Raw genomic sequence first — 22,937 nt, forward strand, 5'->3', positions numbered from 1 at the left:
CTCCTTTACTATTTTTTAAGAACAAGAAAAAAAATAAATTCAAGTTTAGCACAGTTACTTCAAAACTGAAAAGAAACTGCACCAAAAGAATCAGGAAGACTACAAAAGGATTTTTTTTTTTTTTTAATGGAAAAAACCCAGAGCTTCCCTCATTTACAGCAGTGAAAAGCATGTTACTATTTTTGAAGCAACACGGTTGCAAATGGTGAGAGAATAATCTTAAACATTACTATTCCATCTGTTTCCAATCTAACAAATTAGAATTCTAGAATTAGAATCTAAAGAATTAGACTCAAGTTTCCTAACGCTCTCTTACTTAATCTTCAGAAAATAACCTCCCTAAAAGTACACTACCTTGCCCTAGAGAAATAAAATGGCAGAAGGCAAATTTCACCTCCATTTTCTCTTTCTCTTGTGCAAATATATGCATACCAATGTTAGCACTGCATATCTGGACAACAGGTTTTCCTGTGACACCCGCACAAAGGTATGTCCATATTACCACATTTTTTCAAGAAGGCAGTGGAGCATGTGCTTCACTTTCACAAACTCCTGAAAATAGATTTCTTGTCCTTAGGTAGTTTAATAGATTTATATCCAGAGATGTATTAACCCCTTTCAACAAACTGATTATTTATGTGCTACTACTGTGGTAACAGTAATGACACAAATAAGCCCCATTTTTACAGTCTTGCAATAATTAATTCAAACCAAGGTAAACTGAACTTACGGACCTGCTTACTAAAGAAATGCAATACTCACTAGGCTGGCAGATACCCTTTTACTTTCAACAGTAACAGCCTCTTAGCTAATTAACTCATACTTGTGGTGAGAAGGAGGCTTACTATTACAGGCTTCACAGTGATTCACAGCTAACTACTTTCCTGAAGAACAAACAGGAGGCCTGAATCACAAGGCACATCAAATGTTTTATACTGATGCTCACAACTTAAATCTGTCAGGTTTTGCCTAAATAAATCTGAAAGCAGCTACTGAAACTTGAGATGGTGCTGTTTATTTGCAATTACAAACATTTTCACATTAGTTTTTAGTCACCTTTTTAAAACTAAGAAAATATTTGATAGCTTGGCGATTGCAAAATAATGCAAAAGCAATTAGAATTGCCTCATGCTGCAGGCTCTTCATTACATTGACATTAATTTACACTGGTACTCAGAAATAATACACTCATCTTTAATAACAGCTGCCTGCCATACACTGGACAAGGAGAAGACACTCATGAGAAAAAGCATTTAAATCGCCTTCTAAAATCAAGCTCCCCTTCGACCTTCAATGTCCCTCCACACCCAAACTTCATAAAGTGATTGGCCTCATGAAAGATGAAAAACACAGACCAAAAAGAAGAAAAAGGGGGGGGGAAATCCTTGAGCTAGAGGTTTACAATACAGAATCAAAGATTAATTGAAATATACTAATCATTCAATTTAATGAAATTCTGCTCTTGCAGTGGAAGCATTTTATTATTTATGTTTTGAAGAATGACTTTCAAATATTTAGTAACACTAAGGTAATGAAATGGAACAAAAAATTTTACTAAGTGATTTAACACTGAACAAAAACGTCAGAAAAGAAGTTAAGGCCCGTGGAAAAAGAAAACAAATTAGTATAATTCTGTGCAAGACACTTTATCAGACAAATCCTCTTTACCACCACATTATTTTACTATTTTAGATCAAAAGACTCCTTCTATATTTTTGGAAAAAACCCAAAACACCCAGCCCAAGACTACCTTATCTAAACAAAGTATTTTTTGTGTGTGTGTGTTTTTTGTTTGCTCATTTGGTTGGTTTGTTGTTTTTTTTCTTAAATATTCAGATTTCGGGTTTTTGTTCAAGATAAATAAAATAAAATAATTTATCAAGTAGCAATTCCAAAATTACAAATTGTGAAGAACCAGCACGCTTCCATTTAATGCTACAAGGATGTCTTAAATATACTCAAGCCCATTTAACCTATACAAAAAATGTACTGCCACTCAGTAAACACCAAGATAACACTGAGCAAACAAAATATGCAGAATATTAAACTATTTCCACAAATGGGTATGATCTTTAACTACATTCAGTAATCTAAAAATGTTCAAAACTCTCACACAGGTCAAATGTGCTGATGAAAAATAAAAAGAACAGTTAATATTTAGTTCACATGTGAAAAAGTTACAACGCAGATCAGCTGTGAATTGCAACCATGAACATCAACTTTTCTGTGTTACAAGTATTATGGATGCATTCCAAGTAAATGTAAAAAGATATTTCTCTCTATGCTGAGAAAATAAATACGGTGAAATGCCTTTCCTAAAAGTACCTCCCAGTGGAAATATGAAATAGCTACATCTGATGAGTGCCTTCAAAGCAGTGTACCTCTTTTAACTTAGTTGGACTTCACAGAGATGAAAACTGAAGCAAAAATACTCTTGTATTTTTAACTGATAGCTACTTATTTAAAGAAGCAGCATGAAGAATTGTTTTCAAAATCTGTTCATATTCTAAATGAATGAATATGTGGTCTGAAGGCTCTGCTAAAAGAAAGCATCATAGAGATTATTAAATTCAAAATATGCTCATATGGAAGGTATGTGTACACACTGGGACTTAAACAAAGCTTTTCCCCACCTTTTTAATACTCTTAACTTCAAGTCTGCAAAGTTTTAAAAGTTCATTCTTAATAAATAACCTTTGTTTTCTTTAACTGCATAGAAATATTTCGTATGCAACACCTAACACATTCTGTAAACAAACATGAGTAGGGCACAAGTATTATACTCATTTTGTGAGCAATATTTTACACATTTGGGCTAAAGGCTATCTTCTGCAGTGACAAATGTGGCAGCAGGAACTCCCATCTGTCATAATGAATTTCTCAATATAAAAGTTTAGCTTTAATGGTGATAAGCAACAAAAGCAGCCCAAACCAACCCCAATAAATCAAAGACCCTAAGGTACAGGGAGGTAAATCTGCATTGCTTGAGCTTCACCTGGAATCAGAAAAGCAGTGTACAATGGTATTGAGTGCCATGCAGTAAGCCAGTAATTTGCTGAAATACACTTACACTGTATGAAAATTATGCATACCAGCTAGGGTCTCACCTGGTCAACAATGCAACTCCTTGGGCCTCCATCCCAAGACAAATTTACTACAACCAAGAACATGCATGCCTGATGATTTTTATGGATGTATAAATTATGAGCTTTATGAGTAAAATAAGCTAAACAGATTTCTTCTGTTTTGGGGCACAGCAGTGCTGAGGCACAACGGAATCCTCAGAAAGAACTTTATTTTGTTAACGATTTTCCAAGAAATACAGTTAGCAGCAGGGAGAGATTCTACACTCTGCTATCATCTGGGCCTGCTTTGAATCAGTTCTGTTTCATTTTTCTCTAGTACATCCCTTCAATCTTTGTCTATTGCCTAGTCCCAGACAAGCTTTACCTCCTAGGTGCAAAATTCCTGTCCAGCCCCAGATCCAACCCCTGATACCAGTTTTCTATGAGAGCTGATGTTAATCTTTTCTTTCAGCCTCTTAGACCCTGCCTCACTGAAGCCCTTACTTCACTCCTTTCTCTATCTTACCTTTACTTTCCTGTGCATTCAAATCAGACATTTTTTCTACCATGTGGCCAAGGGGACTATTAGAGAGGCATAGCCTTACTTGTACCCAGAGCAGTAAAGAAGCACAGTGTGTAAGGGAAAGTCTCCACTGTAGTTTTGTGAAGAACCCACCAAGACCTGCCAGAGTTGAGAGAGCTGAGTGAAAAAAACTTTTAAAACATGTCACTGAATTCAGAGCCTCCAATGAACATGGATAAATGGTTCTTTTTTTCAAAAGGCCATTACTGCTTAAGTCCATGGAAACTTCTACAGAGAGAGCAGAAAGTGACTTATCTGTCAGAGGCTATATCCCTGCCTCCTCGAAAATGCTAGATGTCAGTGATTTTCAGAGACAAGGTTACAAGAACTCACGTATTTGAACATCAACAAAATTAAAGTTTCTGGAAGTGTCTCAACCGTTCTAGGTAGAGCTTCCCTGTCAAAGTTTCAAACACAGACCAAACTGAACACCTGGCATGGAAAACATCTGAAGGAATAGCAAGAGGGATCAGCCGACTTAATAGACAGTGCTAACATCCATGCTGATAACATGCTGTTTCTCTTCCTCTCTCTTTTATACAATTGCACACAGAGTCTGAGTTGGAATCCAGTATAAACTATACAAAAGAAGAACACACAGATATTAAACTAAGGAAAACTTTCAGTTGAGATTGTGTTGGTTAGTTGAATTAGCAGAAGATGAAGCTCTGTGCCTACCATCCAGTCATGTATGGGTAGTGGCAATAGTGCAGCGTCTTCTACAACCATGTAATACTTCATCCATACACTTTAATTTCAATAGACAAAACTAACATACCACATGCCAAATTATTTTTTTCCACACATCTCTGCACCATCGCAGGATTTCCTTTTCTTTCTAAATCAGCTCGTAGCAATTATGTGGTAGAGAAACTAGTATCCATAGCAGGGTCAAAAATAACTGCAGAAATTAACACACTACCAGTTCCACCAAAAGTGCCAAGCCAGAAGCAGCTGCAGTACTTACTAGTTATACCCTAAGCCTACTTTCCCTCCACATCCAAGTAATATATAACTTAGACCACCACTCACTTCAGATTCCTGCTTAGCATACACAGCACAAGTATTACTGTAGGGAATTAAAACTATTTGGTTACTTATCAATCCTGTTCCAAAATCAGCATTAATTACGTGATTTATTTTTGCAGAAAGATAAGGCACTTAACCTTTCTGAAACTCCCAATAACCTCACATGAAAAAGCTACTACATACACAATAAGTTTATACCCACAACCTTAAAGCACCCGTATGAGAAGCAGCAGGAATTATTTCTCACCTTGATCCTGCTGACAGCTTCCTGAGCCTGCATCATTCTCACATTCTTGGAGGGAGTTTTATCAGAAAGCAGTTGAGTTGAGCCAAGGTAATTGGCAGCAAAAATGATTCCATCAATTAAGTCTTCAGGATCACAAGGTCCAGGAACTGTAACACAGGAAAGCAGTCACTGAAGAAAATCATGCTGCACCAGAGCAAACCCGTAGCACTGCGACAACTTGAGCTTGTACCTGATGGCTGCAAATCCTCCTCTAAAATACTTCAGTTTAGCATCATGACATAGCAACCAGTACCTTCAAAGGTACAAAATACCAAACAAATGCTCACAATATCTGTGGTGGGTTGACCTTTGCTGGATGCTAGGAGCCCACCAATGCTGCTCTATCAGTCACCTTCTTCCACTAGACAGGGAAGAACGATATAATGAAAGGCTTGTAGGCTGAGATGACAGGGAGTTATCATTCACCATTTACTGTCACAGGGAAAACAGATTTGACTTGAGGAAATTATTACCAGTCAAATCAGAGTAGGTTAACATGAAATAAAAACAAATCATGAGAACACCATCCCCTGACCTGTCCTTTCTTCCTGGGCTCAACTTCACTCCCCAGGTTTCTACCTCCTCCCCTCCAGTGGTGCAGGGAATGGGGGTTGAAGTCAGTTCACCACTTCATCACATGTTGTCTCTGCTGCTCTTTCTCCTCAGAGGAGGACTCCTCACACTCTCTCCCTGCTCCAGCATGGCGTCTCACTCACAGGAGACAGTCCTCCATCAACTTCGTCAACCTGAGTCCTTCCCATTATATGCAGCTCTTCACAAACTGCTCCAGCATGGATCCCTTCCATAGGGTGCAGCACACCATTAGGAACGAACTAGCTCCAGCATGGGTGCCCCATGAGGTTACAAGTCCTGCCACCAAACCTGCTCCTTGGGCTCCTCTCTCCATGCACCCACAGGTCCTGCCAGGAGCCTGCTCCAGCTCTCCATGTGGTCACAGGCTACTTCAGGCATCACCTGGTCCAGCGTAGGGTCCTCCATGGGCTGCAGGTGAAATCTGCTTCACTGTGGACCTTCATGGGCTGCAGGGGTGCAGCCTAACCATGGTCTGCACCGCGGGCTGTTGGGGAATCTCTGCTCCAGTGCCTGAAGCACCTCCTCCCCTCCTGCACTGACCCTGGTGTCTGCAGAGCTGATTCTCTCCATGTTCTCACTCCTCTCTCTGACTGCAATTACTGCTGTACAGCTTGGGGGGGGCCCCCCCCCCCCCCTTCTTAAATATGTTATCCAGGAGGTGCTTCCACCATCACTAATGGGCTCAGCCTTGGCCAGCAGTGGGTCCATCTTGGAGCTGGATGGCATTGGCTCTGCTGGACAGGAGGGAAGCTTCTAGCTGCTTCCAACAGAAACCATCCTGTAGTCCCCCTGCTACTAAAATCTGACAATGCAAACATCATGTCTCCAGCAAAAGCTGTAATTGTCAATGCAGCCTGTTTCTCAGAATAACTCATTCTTTTGTGAGCAGGGATCACCCTGGAGCAAAATCTCTGCTAGCTTTCACCGTTACAAAGGGACATACACAGTTACTCAGTTCGCCCCTCATCCACCAAAACCAAGCTTGCAGTTCTAAGATCGACAGTCATAAACAGAAAGAGGAAGGCTGCAATTTAGTAACAGCCACCAGCCACTTGCTCACTTGTGCATTAGCTGCAGTTAGTACAACAGGCAGAGCAAACTCCCAGGGATGCTTTGCAGGTACAACACATCTCTCCTTACCAAGAAGACTGCTCAATTAAGCAAAGCATTTTTATGCCATAGACCTTTAAGAATCACTCATTCTCAATAAGGATACGGAGGTATAGAGTTAAATTATAACGTTGGTAAACAGAGAGCAGGATGGCAAAACAACTCCCTTAGTTTCACAGTTTCTTAATTATCTGACTCCCACCAACTTCTGTGGAAAGTTAGAGGGTGATGAAGTGTTCAGTGCCTAACAATGCAAATCCTTACAGAGCAAAATTTATGATCTGTTAAGAGTTCTGGAGTTTGGCAATTATATCTAAAAATCGTGTACGTAAAAATGTTTTATTTTGACTCCTTGCTACATGTTAAAATTGTCATGATCCAATAGGGAGGTTGGTTAACTGAAGGAGCTTCTAGTTTTCTCAGAAGTAAGGAAAAAAAAGTTGATGTTCAGAACAAGTGAAAATGCAAATAAACTTACAAGACTGCTAATGGTAAAAATGCCTACATTTTATCATCAATAAAACAAACTCTTAAGATTTGCCTTTCATTACTCTAAGAAGAAAGCAAAAATCCCTACAATATCAGAATAGAGTTTTTATTTGTTCAAGGGTCATCTTCAGATATAAGACAGGGCTTAAAGTTTAATATAACTCAGAATGCCAACTTTGTTCTAATCATAATAGAAGAGATTAATGACCCCTCAAAATAAGCAGGGGCCCCAGAGAAATGAGTCATTATTAAGATTATAACAACAGAAGAAAGAACTGGAGATAAATATCACACTGACAAATATACATCCGGAAGGAGATGTATAAATCTTACGAGCAAGCTTGTCTCCTTTATGGTTTCTTTAAATCTTAAAGTTTATGACTAGTAATTTTAAGATGCTCATCTCCAGTGTGCAGAATTTGTTCAGATACTATGTACCTGAAAAACTCTAAAAATTAACAAGCCTCTTCCAAGTACATGACACAAAGAAATTTTTTTTCCTGCATCTGGAAGAACTACGTATATGTACACTCCTCCAGTCCTGAAACCATACAGCATCTTAAGCGTTCTTGTTTGTTACCCTGTCAAGGCCTTTTCACCACTTCCACCCCTTCACTATAAAGGGTACAAACCCCTTTAGAGTATGATTTCTGACCAAAACACAAAACCCATTAATACGGACAAAGACGTAGATAAAGATTGCAGAAGAAAGCATATGAAAACGAAAAAAAAAGGTATGTGCTGTATTTTCAGAGGTGAACACACAGACCACACTGCTTTTTGAAAGACCTCTCCCTTTATTACCTGACAATGAAATTATTATCTGAATGAAAATGTAGGATAGGTGTTAGAAGTTTTTCTTCTACTGCTAGTGCATAAAAATGGAAATATTTTCTTTTGTAAGGAATTTTGCACTGGATAATATCTAAGAAAATTTTAGTTTATAATGTTATTTTTCTTTCTAAGGACGGTAAGATTATTCAAAATAGCCCTTGATAGACAGGGCTACCATTAGCAGATGACTTTCAGTTCTAAGAAAGATCCTTCATTGCTGCAATATTCCAAATCTCAGCTAGTTTCAAGATAATATACAAAATCTTCATTAGTCGACATTCTGGCCACAGACTCCAAAGTATGCAGTTTATATGCTGATGTCTAAACAAGTGATTAATTTGTAGTCTAAAGAGAACTATCACATAATCACTTAGACACAGCACCCTGTAAAGCAATTCAAGAACTTCCAAGACAGCCTAAATGATGTATAGTATTAACAGTATTTCTGGCATTTCATGAAGCATATGATGAAATGCTCGATTGGAACTACCACTGACAGGGATAAAAAAAGGCAGATGAAACTTCAAATTTTCCCCTTCTGTCATGCCCTCATAACAAAATGACTAAGTTTTACAGCATGCAGTCTTCCTGTATACTTGAAACGCAAATTCATTGTGCTGGGTTCAGCAGCAGCAGCAGTCATTTTTCTCCTTCTTAGTAGCTGGTATAGTGCTGTGCTTTTGCCTTTCAGCCTAGGAACAATGCTGATAACACCGATGGTTTTAGTTGTTGCTCAGTAATGTTTAGTCTGACCAAGGACTTTCTGAGCCTCATGCTCTGCCAAGGAGGAGGGAAAGCCAGGAGGAAGCAGAGACAGGACACCTGACCCAAACTAGCCAAAGAGGTATTCCATACAGCAGCACATCATGCCCACTATATAAACTGGGGGTAGTTACCCGGAAGGGCTAGATGACTGCTTGAGTCAGGCAGGGTATCAGTTGGTGGGTGGTGAGGTGTTGTATTCTCTTCCCTTGTTATTTCCTTTATTATTATTATTATTACTGGTGGCAGCAGCAGTGGTTTGTGTTATACCTTAGTTACTGACATTCTTACCTCAATCCCTGGGAGTTACATTCTTTTGATGCTCCTCCCCATCCCTCCAGGAGTGGGGGGAGGAAGTGAAGGGGAGTGAGCGAGTGGCTGTGTGGTTCTGGGTTACTGTCTGGGCTCAAACCACAACACTTATAAAAAAATTAACAACAGTTCATGCTGTAGGCAACTTGCTCTTTCACATTGTTCTGAATAAATTAAGCACTTGTACAAATGCAACCTTAACCCTAAGACTGTAAGTACTATTTAACTGGAGGACAAGTAGTTGTAAAGCAGCACCTGCAGGCCTGCCAATTAATCCAATTAATCAATTCTGGATTAATCAATCAGTGCTGGAAAGAGCACTACAGTCTTCTTGCCTAGCCTATCTTCCTTGTCCACACACATTCATATGTACTGTGTGAATACAATAAAAAAAACTGTGCTGCTGATACTGATTTAAAAAGAAAACAGCAGAAATGACACAGAAACTACGAATTAAACATTAAAAAGTCTGAACTTCTGAAACAGAATAGTAGGATTTAGCTCAGGTTCCAGACTGGATACAATTTAATCTAAATCAACATACCCAACCCTAATAGCTTTTCAGCAAATAAAATTTAATGTATTACAAATACTCCAGGTTGGTTTTTTTTAGTATTAAAAACCATTTAGATTTAGAAATTGTAGAACTATCTTACCTTCAACATAGGTTGGAAATGAAGCCAAACTTTTTCTGGACTGTAATTAAGACAAAAAGGATTTCAAACAGAACAGAGCATGCACAAATATGCTAAAAAATAAAAAAGTTAATCAGTCATAGTTATGAGCAAAGGAAGATGACCACTTATTAAAATTTATTATTTTATTTAGTATTTTGAAACTCTAAGCACCTACTAGAGTTAAATGATGCATTCGGTTTCCATCTTTCTCAGGCAACATACTATGCCCAATTTTCAGTTACTTGTTGGTGTTCAGTAGTATACTAATTGCTATCAATAGATGTTCTACTTTTACTATCAATAGGTTGCACAAAAATGTGTCATATCTCAAAGACACTGGATCTTCCAACTAAGAACAAATACATACAGGAATATATAAAATTATGCTATACTGAATAAACAGCTTTCATAACTGAAACCATCAGCCCAGTCACCCATTCATTAAGAAAATTCTGTTACTCATTACCCTAATCCTATTATTCATCAGGACTGTTCTTAGATGTACCCCTTGCATTAATGCAGCCCTCGCACTAAAAAGCTTTCTAAATTTCAACAGTTTAGGTAGCAACCTGTATTCTGTGGGATAACTGAATTCACTACCACTTGACTACCAACTGTGTTTACATAATATCAAGCACAAATCTACACCTCATAGCTTCAATTACACAAAAGGTAAAAAAATAAATAACATACTGATTTTCATATGTAAATACAGAGTTTAAAGTCTAAGATCTTACTTGCAACTGCTATTTTGTGTGAAAGACTCTACGTCTTAACGCTTCAAACACCTGAAAGATAACTTTCAGTAAGCTTCACCGTTTTGTCATGATCCATATGAAAACCACATAGAAAAAATTATCAAAGAAAACTCTATATGGCAACATATAGATGGTAATAGAGATATTGAAATATCAGCTGCTATCATATGTGTTGCAGGTAAGAATTTTGGAAAGTCTGGATAGTGAGTATTACAAAGCTTGCCACTGAACCTGTCACTGACTGTATCAGCAGTAACTCTTTCAATGCTTCACACAGTTTTATTAAAAGAAAATCTAGAATAATGCATAATATCTTAGACATCTTCTAGTATATTTCCAGACAATATACATTGAAATATACACCAGATTATTTTCCTTTAGGTCAGCCAGCTTATTAGGTTCTGTGTACTGGTGGAAAAAGCCAGGTAAACTAGTTATGTGGCAGGTTTGTTGACTAATCCCAAGAAGTCTTTTCCATTGTAACAAATAGAAGATGAATAGCAAGTAGTATTTTTCAATCAGTGATGCTCATCTTGTATAAAATAAGATTTGTGAAATGAAAGCAAAAGTGTGTGACAGACAGCAAAGCCTGTGCAGCCTCTATGTACTTGCTGTTCCTTATGAAATTGACTAAGCTGTACTGTGAAACCAAGAAAGCTCTCCATCAGAGATTGCACTAGCATAAAGACGCCAATAAACAGTGACCTCCCACTGCCGAAGCCCTTAAGCTTCTGTCAGGGCACTGACATGTCTTTTCATACCTGGCTCTTTCATCTCTTCAGGTGAATGTTTTTACTGGACCACATACCCATACAGACTTTAAAAATTGTCTGTAAGTGCTAGTGGTGCAATGGTAAGAGGGAGATTCAACCTCTTGGCTCTGACAGACCTAAAAGGCAAATCCCCTATGCACCAGACAGCTCATGCATATAAATGCACTTTCCAAAGTATTTTCTTTTTCTTCTTTTTTTTTTTTATTTTTTTAAGCAGGGTGAGCACAGTGTGTTAGTAGAGATTTAACAGCTCTTCAGCAATCTACTAGCTGATGCAACTTCTTTTCAAGGCAGAGAGATGTAAACTGTCACCACATATGCTTTCATTGTAAAACCTTACACAAAAAAAATCAAGCAATTTTTTTTCATTACCCAGGATGAAAGACACTCTACTACGACCACAAGAATAGTAAAGTAACTGGTAAAGTTACCAATAGGAGGAAACTTATACCTTTTAATTTTACATATCCATGAATAATGAAATATCAAAGTCATTAATGTTTCATTTCTCTTGCTAGCCTCATTGCCACCTACTATTATAAAATTTATATTAAAAAAGAGGGTTTACTAAGACCTAAAAGTCATTCCCCATACTTATGATGCTGTTTTATCACTGTTGTTCTTGCCTTGGAAGTACTAAAGCAGAAACTATTGCTCATATAAGGGAAATAAACAGCCTGACAGATTCTACTGTGAAACCTGGTTTACCATCTCTGACACTACATGGGAACTCAACCTAAAAACTGAAGTAAGTAGTGTCTTGTTTATTTTTTTCCTTTGGCTAAGTCCATTGATGCCCAAAAACTGCTAAAAGTTACAATATATATAAAGTGACAAAAATCCATACAGAAGAATGCTAAAGGCTTTAACAAGATAACAATACAGCAGATGAACATTTAATGACACTATCTATTTTTAAGGGCTTTAATAGGAGATTCTCAAGTCTTTTGAAACCTTTTATTATTTTCTAAACACAAATACAGACTGGCACAAATACCTGTATGTTACAAGCTTTTTTATCCCTTGTCAATAGCAAAAGAAAAAAGAAATAATGGATTACTAGCTAATGTTTCCATTTTAATTAGTATTTCCAGTTACAGTAGATCAGTTTTTTTCACTGTGCAACATAACTCATGCATTGCTATCAGTAACAATATGGTATCTTGTTAGACTACAGTTCCTACATTTTTCTGAAATTTAAAGAACAGAAGGCAAACAAACCAAATATTTGCAGATATTTCTGTTTACAGAGCCAGCCATTCTATGCTAATTCAAATACTTAATGCCAAATTATTTTCTTTTCACACTGTGAGTTCTACTCACACATCTCACTTTGTGTTGGTAAGCAATGAAGTATTTAGCTTTATTTTAAGGAGCCTGGAAATAAATTCTGACTGTGAATTACTGAAAAGTCAGTTTCTACGATGGCAAAACATTAAGCACTATAAGTTACGACCTAATTAATTTCATGTAAGCAAGCTTTTTTATCTGGCTGAGAAACACTTTTTTTCTTGGCAGGAAGACATTCTGCAGGGAACAAACAAAAAGGCTGATTTCTTTTGTCTCTGAAACTGAGATGATTTAGCTGTTTGATAAATCAATACCTCCCAGCCTGATTAATAAATTTAGTGGCTGCTGAACACAGACTCAGAAATGCTATGATAAACAGTCTTAAGTATGTTGAAATTCAGTCAGCAGCCAGACAAACTTGACGGAAAAGGAGCAAGAAATCAGCTTTTCGAGTTTGTCGCAACTTTGGAAGAAGATAAGGGATTACACAGGCACAAGGGGGCAAGAAAGACAAAAAAGCATAAGCAGCATGAACAAGACTTTAGAAAGATTTCACTTTACCTCTTTATTAGTGGAGGTCTCCTGCTGATGTTGCCTACTTGATTCAGCACCTCGAGGTGAAGAGGAATCTGGAGATGGAGACTAAACATGACAAGAAAATCAACAATAATCTGAACAACCAATGTGGAAATTCTTCTTTCAGATTTTCTTCTGACTTGGCAATGGAAATAAGAGATGAGGGGGGAAAATAGAAAAGCCAGAACAATTATAATAGAAGTAGTAATAATCATAATAATAACAATAATAATAATAGAAAAAACCCGAACCAAACAAACCAAAACCCGAAACAGTTTAAAAATGTAACCCATGCTTTTTCTTGTGATGATCATATATCAATATTTCCGTGGACTTACTCTCAACAGCTACACCTTTTTAAAAAACCCTGTGTTTGTTTGTCAGTAATATAAGAAATTAAACATTTGGAAAAATAAAAAGCTGTACAAGCAGCACTCAGCAAAAAAGTGTGCCATGAAACTGTATTTTTGCAAGGTGAATGGACGATCATCTGATATGGGTATCGGGCTCACCCTAGTGAAGGCTGCAGGCGGTATAAACCCATGTCCTAAACTCTGACATGCTAGGAAATAAAAGTCACTAAGTAAGGAAGCTGTGGTAAGACAGGTGAGTTGACCATGATCAGAACACAGGGATTCAGCTAAAGATTACTTAGCTGTCAAATTGAGGAGACTGAAGACTGCAATTTCTCCATAAGCACACATGCTCTCAGGTATAATTAATCTGAAGAGCTAAACTAATCTAATCTGAGAAGAGATAGGCTACAGTGATTGTCCACAAATACTAATCCGTCATTTGAGAAAACAGCTTTTATAAATTGTACAAGGTAGTACTAATGTATTCAAGGGCTTAATTGGAATATATTCAAGGACTACTCAATACCAGTGTAATCAAGGACTATGATTCCTCACCTTCGAGTACAAATTTGGAAAATATTTCACAGTTCACACCATGATTTCAGTACTATACATGCTCTCTAGGTCAGCTTTCCTCATTTTAATTCCTTCATTGTAAACAATTCAGTAGAGAAACTGTCCTTCCAGTTTTCTCCTAGTCATTCACAATCGTCAAGAATGATGTAACAGGAAAACAAAGGGAACAGCACAGAAAAACAGTATTATGGAATATCTAGAGCTATATGATCCTTCAGCAAGTACCTTGGTAAAGGGAAAGGCTATTTTAATCATACTCGATTCCTAATGAATGTTGGTGACACTAAAAAACTGTAGTGAGGTATAATCAGTCCAGACCAGGGGGAATGCTACTGGGGCACATCACAAGAACACAGAGTGTGAAATTAATGAAAGTGATCAAAATGGAAGACAGTACAAAGCTTTAACTCAGCAGGCATATTTAAAGGCCAATCTTAAGGACATACATGCAAAACATGTCAGTATGCATGCCAAAATGTGAATTCTCAAAGGAAGGTTTAGTATTTTAGCTATGCAGGCTGGGTGTTTACCCCAGCAGTCCTGCCATTCTGCATTCTCATTTGACATAAGGAGTTTGGCCCTAGCTTTCCAGCTCAGAAGTTCAACACGGATGGCAAAACCATCAAATGCCATACCTGGTTTCACAGGCATTTACATGATACAGCTTTTCTCTAAGCCAAGGATCATACCAGAAAAGAGCTACTCTTCCAGTGCTCAGAGCTGGCAGCAGCTGCAATCTAGAAATTCCCTTCTGCTATGCCTCCACTCTAGCTAAAACACTGAGTTCTATGAAATAGTATACAAACAAAATCAAAAATAAGAACAATAATAATTTATATAAAAAAAAAAACAACCAACAACAACAACAAAAAAAACCCCACAAAAAAAAAACAACACCAAAACCCAACTAAGAATTGCAAGCTTAGCTTCCCAGATATGGAACAAACCAATAGAATTCCATTCTCCTCCTATTTTTCTTTACCCTCACATTGTTAAAAGGTCTGTCTTCAATAATTACTAAATATTAGAATTATAATTAACTAATAAAGGCTTCCAAAGAGTTAAGAAGCAATTCCCCATTATGCAGGTAAAAGCGCAGTCCTTGCACCTCCCTGTATTTTGAGTTACAACTGCAGGGTAAAAAGGACATGCAGCTTATAACAGTCTCTGACCACATGTAGCTGTGAAATGGTTCCTAGGACACAGACATGTGGGCCACCAGACTGAAGGGTTGCTTGCTGGTTACAGAGTTACATAGTGTCTCAACTGCACATATGGCAACTCCTATTGACTTCATGAATCGTCCTCATAGCGCTCACATTCCCCACTGTTACACAGTATTTCTGGATTAAAATTAAATACAAAAGATGTGCAATACTCTCAACCTAATAATGACAGTGGAATATTGTAGGATTGAGGTTTAAATAGCAAACAAAGAAACAAAGTAAAACGTATTATTTTTTCAGCATCAAATGTCTCCACAAACAAAAAGTTATTTTAAATGAGTGAAAACTCATGTATTCACATACTAAAGTGGTAACATTATCTATTTAAACCAGTTGGTTGCTGACATTAAAAAATTCTGCACCATTTAAAATGCATTAGCAGTTACTCCAGTAGCACTACAAATACTTTTACTCAGCTATTTTCATCGACAAGAGTATCAGAATTTAGCAACCATTAAAACAATCACATGGCTTTCCATGTGCTCTGTTTGAATGTCTACTCAAATATTTTCTGGGGAAAAAACAGAAAACAAAAAAAAAACAAACTAAAACCCCTACAAGAAACATCCTATAAAGTTTGCTACATGACAACACGTGAGAGCTGTCTCCAAGGACATCTGTACAAAAAAGTTGAGTCTTTGAAGAATAAGAACTCAGTTCTGCTCCACATCAAAATGCATTTTAGAGGTACCATATACATGCACAAGGCAAGAATTCAGTCACAGCAGTAACAAGAAATATTTTGATACATCATAGTGGATAAAGAACTTGCACAACCCCCCAAAACACTTCAACTGAAGTCTAAATTCTTAGTGACTGCATCATTGTTAACAAAACAAGTTCTAGAAGCCTAAGAAAAATGCTGTCAGAACACATACAGTAAGTTCATGGAAAGCATACTGTTATTATACAAAGAGGTTCATCAATGGAATTACAAAGTGTTCCCTTAGGTTCAGCAACAAAAAAAGCACTATTCACCCCATTTGTCCTCTTAAAATATGTACTTACATTTTTTTTACGATACTCAACCTGGTACATCCAAAAATTCTCCATCTCAATTTTGGTGTTGTTTGACTAACACACAGTGCACTCCAGCTGAGAAACCCTCCTTGCTATTGTGCAGAGGGATTTAGTAACAGAACTTGTAACAGAAGAGGACTGTGGAGCACTTAACCTATACAGATCCAGCTGGCTACTGAATAGCTCATGAAGCTCTTGGTCTATAAAAGCAGTGTAGTTTTACCTGCTCTTATCAGCAGCATATCTTAGAAGAGTATAACCTAGTGGGTCACGTGATCACATACATGGCTGGGACACAGGGCATGAAATCAATAAATACTTCAGTAATGCAAGATTCACTTAAACAAAAGGGCATTATTTACCTAACAGTAATGTCTACATAAGGCTTTTTGGCAGAGGAATGGCAAATACTGTCTTCCTGTACATTAGTTCGGAGTAGGCAAGTAGATAAGGCAAGGCTTTTAAATTTATTTTATTTTAGTGATAAAAAGGGACCCATACATATTAGGCAAATGCCAAAGCAATATGAAAACATTTAGGTCCCACATGCAAGTATAATTTCACAAGCACTGCCCAGTACAGCATAACTAGGGCAGTAAATGTCTTTGTTTTTATCACAACTATGCCATGGCAGAGCGTCTGCTGTGATTTGAACAGTTCAAATTCTGTTCACTAAAATGTAGACCAAGACCATCAACATATTCATAGCTTTTAGACAACAAAAAGTACCCATAAAGAATGGAACTGAACGCTAAATTTCCTTACAATATAGCTAAATATCACTATCAATTGCCTTTGTTTAAATTTGCTTTAACTACATTGTTAAAAATGGAGAGTTTGAAAAAGTAAAGCCAATTCAGAATTACTGTACGCATTCATGCGTCCTGTGGCACAATATATCAATTTGTAACTGTGACATAAGGATGAAACTCAGCTTTGACTGTACTTGTGGTATAACTGTAATTGAGATGTAACTGCCTCTGCACATACCCAGTGCACTTATCCACCAGTCAGCAAACTGATGGGTGGTCCAGGACTTGCCCCAGGCCACTGTATGCAGGTGATAGTGAGTTGATCTGAGACAAGGTAACTAACTGAACTGCTTGCTTCAGAGCAACACATTTGACTAATTACTATATGACCTCTCCATCCAGGAATTTCAGGCAGTCTTAGAAATTCCCCAAGCAGGTTCTTCCTGGGATATGAAAGAGGCACAACTCATCACTTGAGGGTGCTAACTACTACCTTACTACAATCCAGGCAGGTCATCTGGCTGACCCAACAGCTCTCCCACACAGTTTCTGCTGCAAAAAGCACCAAACTGCATATGGATAAGGAACTTCCCGGTAGTCAATAGAAACTATTCCTGCACATGCAGATAAAGTCATGTATGTACACAGTTAACATAGGAGGTATTTCGCATGTAGCTTAAGGTAAACTATAGTAATGGATCCCCTGTGCTAGAGCGGCCATGTAGGATCACAGACCAGCTGCATGTAAGACCTGAGAACAAAAGCAGTCTGGGGAATTTCAGTCTGGGGAATCTCCCCTGATCCAGCTAACGATGCCATGCCGTGATGGAGCCTCCTGCCAATCGTCACTGTCTGGACAATGACTGACAATCCCACTTGAGAGACCTGACTGTCTACCATGTGAAATAATAAACTGAATAATAACAGCTCTGAATAAACTACATCTTTAAAAAGAAACACACTGCCCATGAGTGTCTGCACACCTCCATTGAGTTGAAATTCTTCAGTAAAATTAACTGAAGTTACAAAAATAGAGATCTTGACCTAAGCAATGACTGTATACCTCTGTCAAAGTCTTTGAAGAAAGACCCCCACCTCTTACTGTTGTATTACTAAGTCCCAACTACAAATTAAAAATATACCTAAGAACATACCTAATATACCTAAGAAGTGGGGGTTGGAACTAGATGATCTTAAGGGCCTTTTCAACCCTAATTGTTCTATGATTCTATGATTCTAATACATGGAGGTTTAGATCTGACACAGAAAAGTCTGAATGAGCAAACAATAAATGTAACCGAGCTGTTAGGCAAGATGGTGCTTTATTTTGCCCATTTCTTGGCCACCTGAGTCAATAGCAGGGATCATGCAGTACCACAGCCACACACTATAAGTTGGTAACTTGTCTTTGAATAAAATCTTAGCCTGTATGGACTCTGACTGCCCATCAGATCACGCACACATGCAGTGTGGGTAGGGTACATTCAGCAGCATGCATGCTGGATGGAAGGCTGCCAGCACAGCAGGGCTCCTGGAAGCTGGTTCACTGCTGGCTGCTTCTCGTTCTCAAGTACAGACTTCCTTAGCTGCACTTTCACTTGAACTCATAGTTTGAGTGTAGCTTCATGTGTCAGTCTGAAAAATTTAGTGTGGATCTCTCAAGGGTTTTCAAGAGACTTTAACTGTAACAAGTGCTGTTCTAGTTTTCAACAGCACAGAAACATCACTTGAAATTGCTTTAATCTTTCAATAATTAAAAACCATCATAAAACAAACAAACAAAAAAAATTAAAGGGGCTAAGTACCCAGTGCTCACTGTAATTTAAAAGGCCGTAACTCATCTGGAGAGTGTTTGTCTTCACAGAGACTAATCGATAGATTTTTCTTCTGTGTGATCAATGAATTAGCAAAAAAGCTTTCATCCCTGGATATTAAAATGTTTTTGGTTTTTTTTAATGATTTTTTGTTTGGGGTTTTTAGATGTGATTTATTTTTTTTTTTAACTAAGGCTGTGGTCTCACATAGATGACAGAAAGATGACCTGTATTCTGTGTGCTCAGCCAACAATTTAAAAAGGTCTGCTCAGAAAAAGAAAATATCCTATCTATACAAACTCATCTCTGTTTCATTTCTTTTCTTTCTCTCTCCTTCCTCCCCCCGCCTTAGTTTATCTATTACTGAAACCTGCTTAATTATTTAAAACAGACTTGTCTATTGCCTTGTTAATAATACATTACTCCTGCTGTGGAAGAAGTGAAGAAAATTCATCTCCATGAAAATACCTCACTTCTGGAGTTATCAGAATTGAGAAAATCCTGTAACTGAGAACTCAAAAGTTGAAATAAAATACATGTAATCAAAACCAAGAGAGAAGCAAAACAATGCAATTCAGTTCTGTTCTACCTGAAAGGCTTGTCTTCAGCTCTTATTTTCTACTTCATAAATTCAAACTACCCATGTACATGGTTTTACTTTATATAAGGGTTTATTCTAATATGCCACCACCTCAAGTGTCTGTAGAGGAACAGATATGGTGAACATCAACGAGAGCTTTGTAGAACCAAAGTCTTGGCACACAGCAACAAAATATGCCCTGCAGGTCAACAAAACTTGAATTTCAGATCTATAATCCCACATATATCTGAATAGACCCCAGAAAAAGGTCATGGAATTTAGTTCTGAAATGGAGAACTTCTCCCTTCAAACCACTGTTTTCTCCTGATTATGGCAGAAGCAAAGGAGGCAGCCTTCTTCTCTTCTTTGAACATGACAGGACAGATATACTCTTTAACTACCTGAGCTTTTTGGTCTTTCAGGGCTTTTCTCAGCAGGTCTCTGTACTTTCACAGCTAAGCAAGCACTATTTTCAAAGCTATGACATTTTAAGATGCTTTTTTAGACCTTCTGTACAGTTTATACACTATTATGTTTAATTGTTTCTGAGATATCTACTACACAAAACTTTTCCACCATAATGCCATATTTCTTGCAGTTGTGCAGCTCTAACTACTACTGTATTTGAAAAGACATCCTCACAAGGCTATATATGAGTGATGGTCTGCTTTGGTTTAAATAAAATTCCAATAAACATATTTTGGAAATATATGCCCATTATTCATATCTCATATGTGTAACAACATAAAAAAAATAATAAAATATCTTGCTGTATTTATTCAAAGGACACAGATAATTTTTCAGCTTTTATCAAATAGACACAACACCTTCCCCACAAAGTAGATGTCCACACCATTTCTAAAGGGAAAGCATGTGTCAGTAATGGGGTGCACAAGGAACACAATAGCAAATACTCTCCATTGTTAAATATTAAGCAGGTAATTCAGTATACTATTTATTTATTCACAGAAGTCTGCTGCCTGCCTCCTAGACCACAGGACTACCAGAGCCTATTACAATAGAATTGCCTGTGGACTGTGAGCAATTTTCTTTTCTTGTATACCTGCAAAATACTTCTTTTGAGGAGAAATACGCAGGAATGACTGAAATTCCTGGTAGATTAAACTGTGACTAAACCTGGAAATGGAGCATCTTAAAACCAAATGCATATAGTGATCTGTAGCTTTATTATCACCATGGTCTTTCCTAACAGTCCTAAACTATACACAGCTGCAGGTAAGCTGAACACTTCCAGAACACTAGCTTCTCAAAACAGTCTCTGGACATTTCAAACTAGTACCTACCAAATATTTTGCTGTAAGTATATCATCCAAATGCTCAGCACTATGGAGTAACAGTGGCTTTCTGGTGAAAAAAGGCAAAAGAGGCTGTCATTATTTCACGAGTCTCAACTGCAAATCACTCTTCTGACTCCCTGGCTTCAGTGGTCTCTCATGGAGAGCTCCTAGCTAAATAAAAAGTGACTGCTATTTGGATCTAAAAAGGTCTTACCAGTTTCAATATCATATGATTAAGAATACAAAACAATTACAGATATTTAGAGGGATGTTCTACCTCTAAATGCAAAATGGCTTTGTTAAAAAACAATGAACGCACAATTTCCAAAGTAGTCTGGCAAAACAACTGAAGGTAACAAAAGCACCCACAGTGCATTACTTATCTGCAGCTCCTTGATAATTCTGGGGCAAGAAAAGGGTGTCTGCCTGAAGGTAAAACACTCTCTTTACATAATTCCTTCTTATTTCAAGGCCACTGTTACAAATCAGACTGAATAACGTCTCTGGCATCTACTGGTTACACTGAAAAGCTCCTGTGTGAGATCCTGTTTTATTTCTCAAAGGAGATAAAGGAAAACCTACATTTAGATGAAGAGGCTTCAACTGTATTTTTATTAGAATTAATCACTCATGGCCATTTAGTCCAAATTGAAAGAATGCTTTGTTAAAGAAAGCAGACTGCTTGGACTGTTCATGAGTTGTCATCTGAATTAAAGAATCCAGTAAAGCAAGTGCATACCTCACCTTCAGCAAAAAACAGAATTCCTACCCAGTCCCAAGTCCCTTCTACAGCATGTACTCCCCTCCATCTGCACAGACTTTGTAAACAATTTTCTTAATTTACTTCCTCTTTTACTGTCTGCCCACACATCTACAACCATCCTTGAACTGAGATATGCTGTCATTATACATTACTGATTTGATTACCAGCCAGCACTGAAAATCTAAGTTAGGCTCCTACGTAATGGGCTGTGAAAAATCTTGAGTAAGAAGTTAACTTTGGTGTAAAACGTAAACCTGTAGTATGCAGGTATATACAGACCAGTGGAATATACAGACAGGTATATACAGACCAGTGGAAACACCTGTTTTGTTTACTATATGAACATACCAGGCTGAGTCCTACCAGCATACCTTAGAAAAGTTAAATTCTGCAAGGTGCAGCAAGATTTGGGAGAGCAGCTGGAGCACCTTTCAGGAAGGATTCAGTGCTTTTAGGATCTGCAACTTAACATCACTGAGATCATCATGGTACTGGGTGTTACAATTAGACAATCAGAAGGCAACAGAAAGTTCCTTGATCCTTCCAGACAAAGACACCACTTACAAACAGGCAATGTGGTGAATAAAATGAACAACAAAAGAATAATGTGATCTATTAATAAAAGGAGAGAGAAATAAATTATAGGTTTTGGAAACTTCTAAAGTTAGAAATAATTTTTGTCCCATACAGAATAATCTGGGAACATTGCTTTAGCCCTCCTTGTGCCTGCTAATCAACTTAGTAACAGACATAATTTTAAAAATATCTGTAAAAGTAATTTTTGCAATACAGGTTGCTTTTAAGAAAAAAGAAAAAAATCCAATGAAACTATGAAGAAGCAAAGAAACCCCAACCAATCCAGACATACTCATCACTGTCTGTTTCCAACAGTTTTCCAGGAAAAATAAAATCATGGAATCACAGAATGGTTCAGGTTGGAACGGACTGTAAGATCATCTACATTTCTAGAGCCCGCAAATGGACAGAAACCTGCAGGTTTTCTGGAATATGAACCTGATCTACAATACCAGCATAAAGGATATTGACAGATTTCTGCTGGAATTGTTAGGATTGTTACGTGACAAAAGGTGAAATTTATGATTAACAAAACCACACAAGGATAGATTACAGAGGACAAAGTGTTTCGTAGCTATTTTAAAATATCCTATGGCAGTAAAAAATGGAACAGCATTTGTTTCAGAAAAAGATGTAAAGAGCTTAGTGTGGCAATTTTTTATATGGTGTACTGGGGTCAGCAGTGCTTCATAAACTAAAATGTGGCCCACTGATCATGCACATGCTTACCTCTTACATGCTCTCTAGAGTACTAATTCAAAACTGACAATGCACTACATACTTTACTGCAGGGTGAGTCACCGAGTAAAGAGAAAATGCACCCTCCTTCACTGCCATT

At 37.6% G+C, this 22,937-nt stretch overlaps 1 protein-coding gene across 6 annotated transcripts in view; it reads right to left on the reverse strand.

Moving 5' to 3' along the window:
• Nucleotides 1-22,937, reverse strand: part of APBA1 (amyloid beta precursor protein binding family A member 1) — a 94,668-nt gene that overhangs the window by 14,720 nt on the left and 57,011 nt on the right. For all 6 annotated transcript variants that reach the window (XM_061364272.1, XM_061364271.1, XM_061364270.1 and 3 more), the window contains exons 3-5: nt 13,124-13,204; nt 9,721-9,760; nt 4,925-5,070 (exon numbers count right to left, since the gene is read on the reverse strand). In XM_061364272.1, the coding sequence (XP_061220256.1) occupies nt 4,925-5,070; nt 9,721-9,760; nt 13,124-13,204 (267 nt within the window). The remainder of the gene's footprint in view (nt 1-4,924; nt 5,071-9,720; nt 9,761-13,123; nt 13,205-22,937) is intronic.

The sequence above is a fragment of the Neopsephotus bourkii genome, unplaced genomic scaffold (assembly GCF_033783945.1).
Source record: "Neopsephotus bourkii isolate Nb327-2 ecotype Australia unplaced genomic scaffold, CSIRO-AGI_Nbou_v1 NB_1197, whole genome shotgun sequence".
NCBI lineage: Eukaryota > Metazoa > Chordata > Aves > Psittaciformes > Psittacidae > Neopsephotus > Neopsephotus bourkii.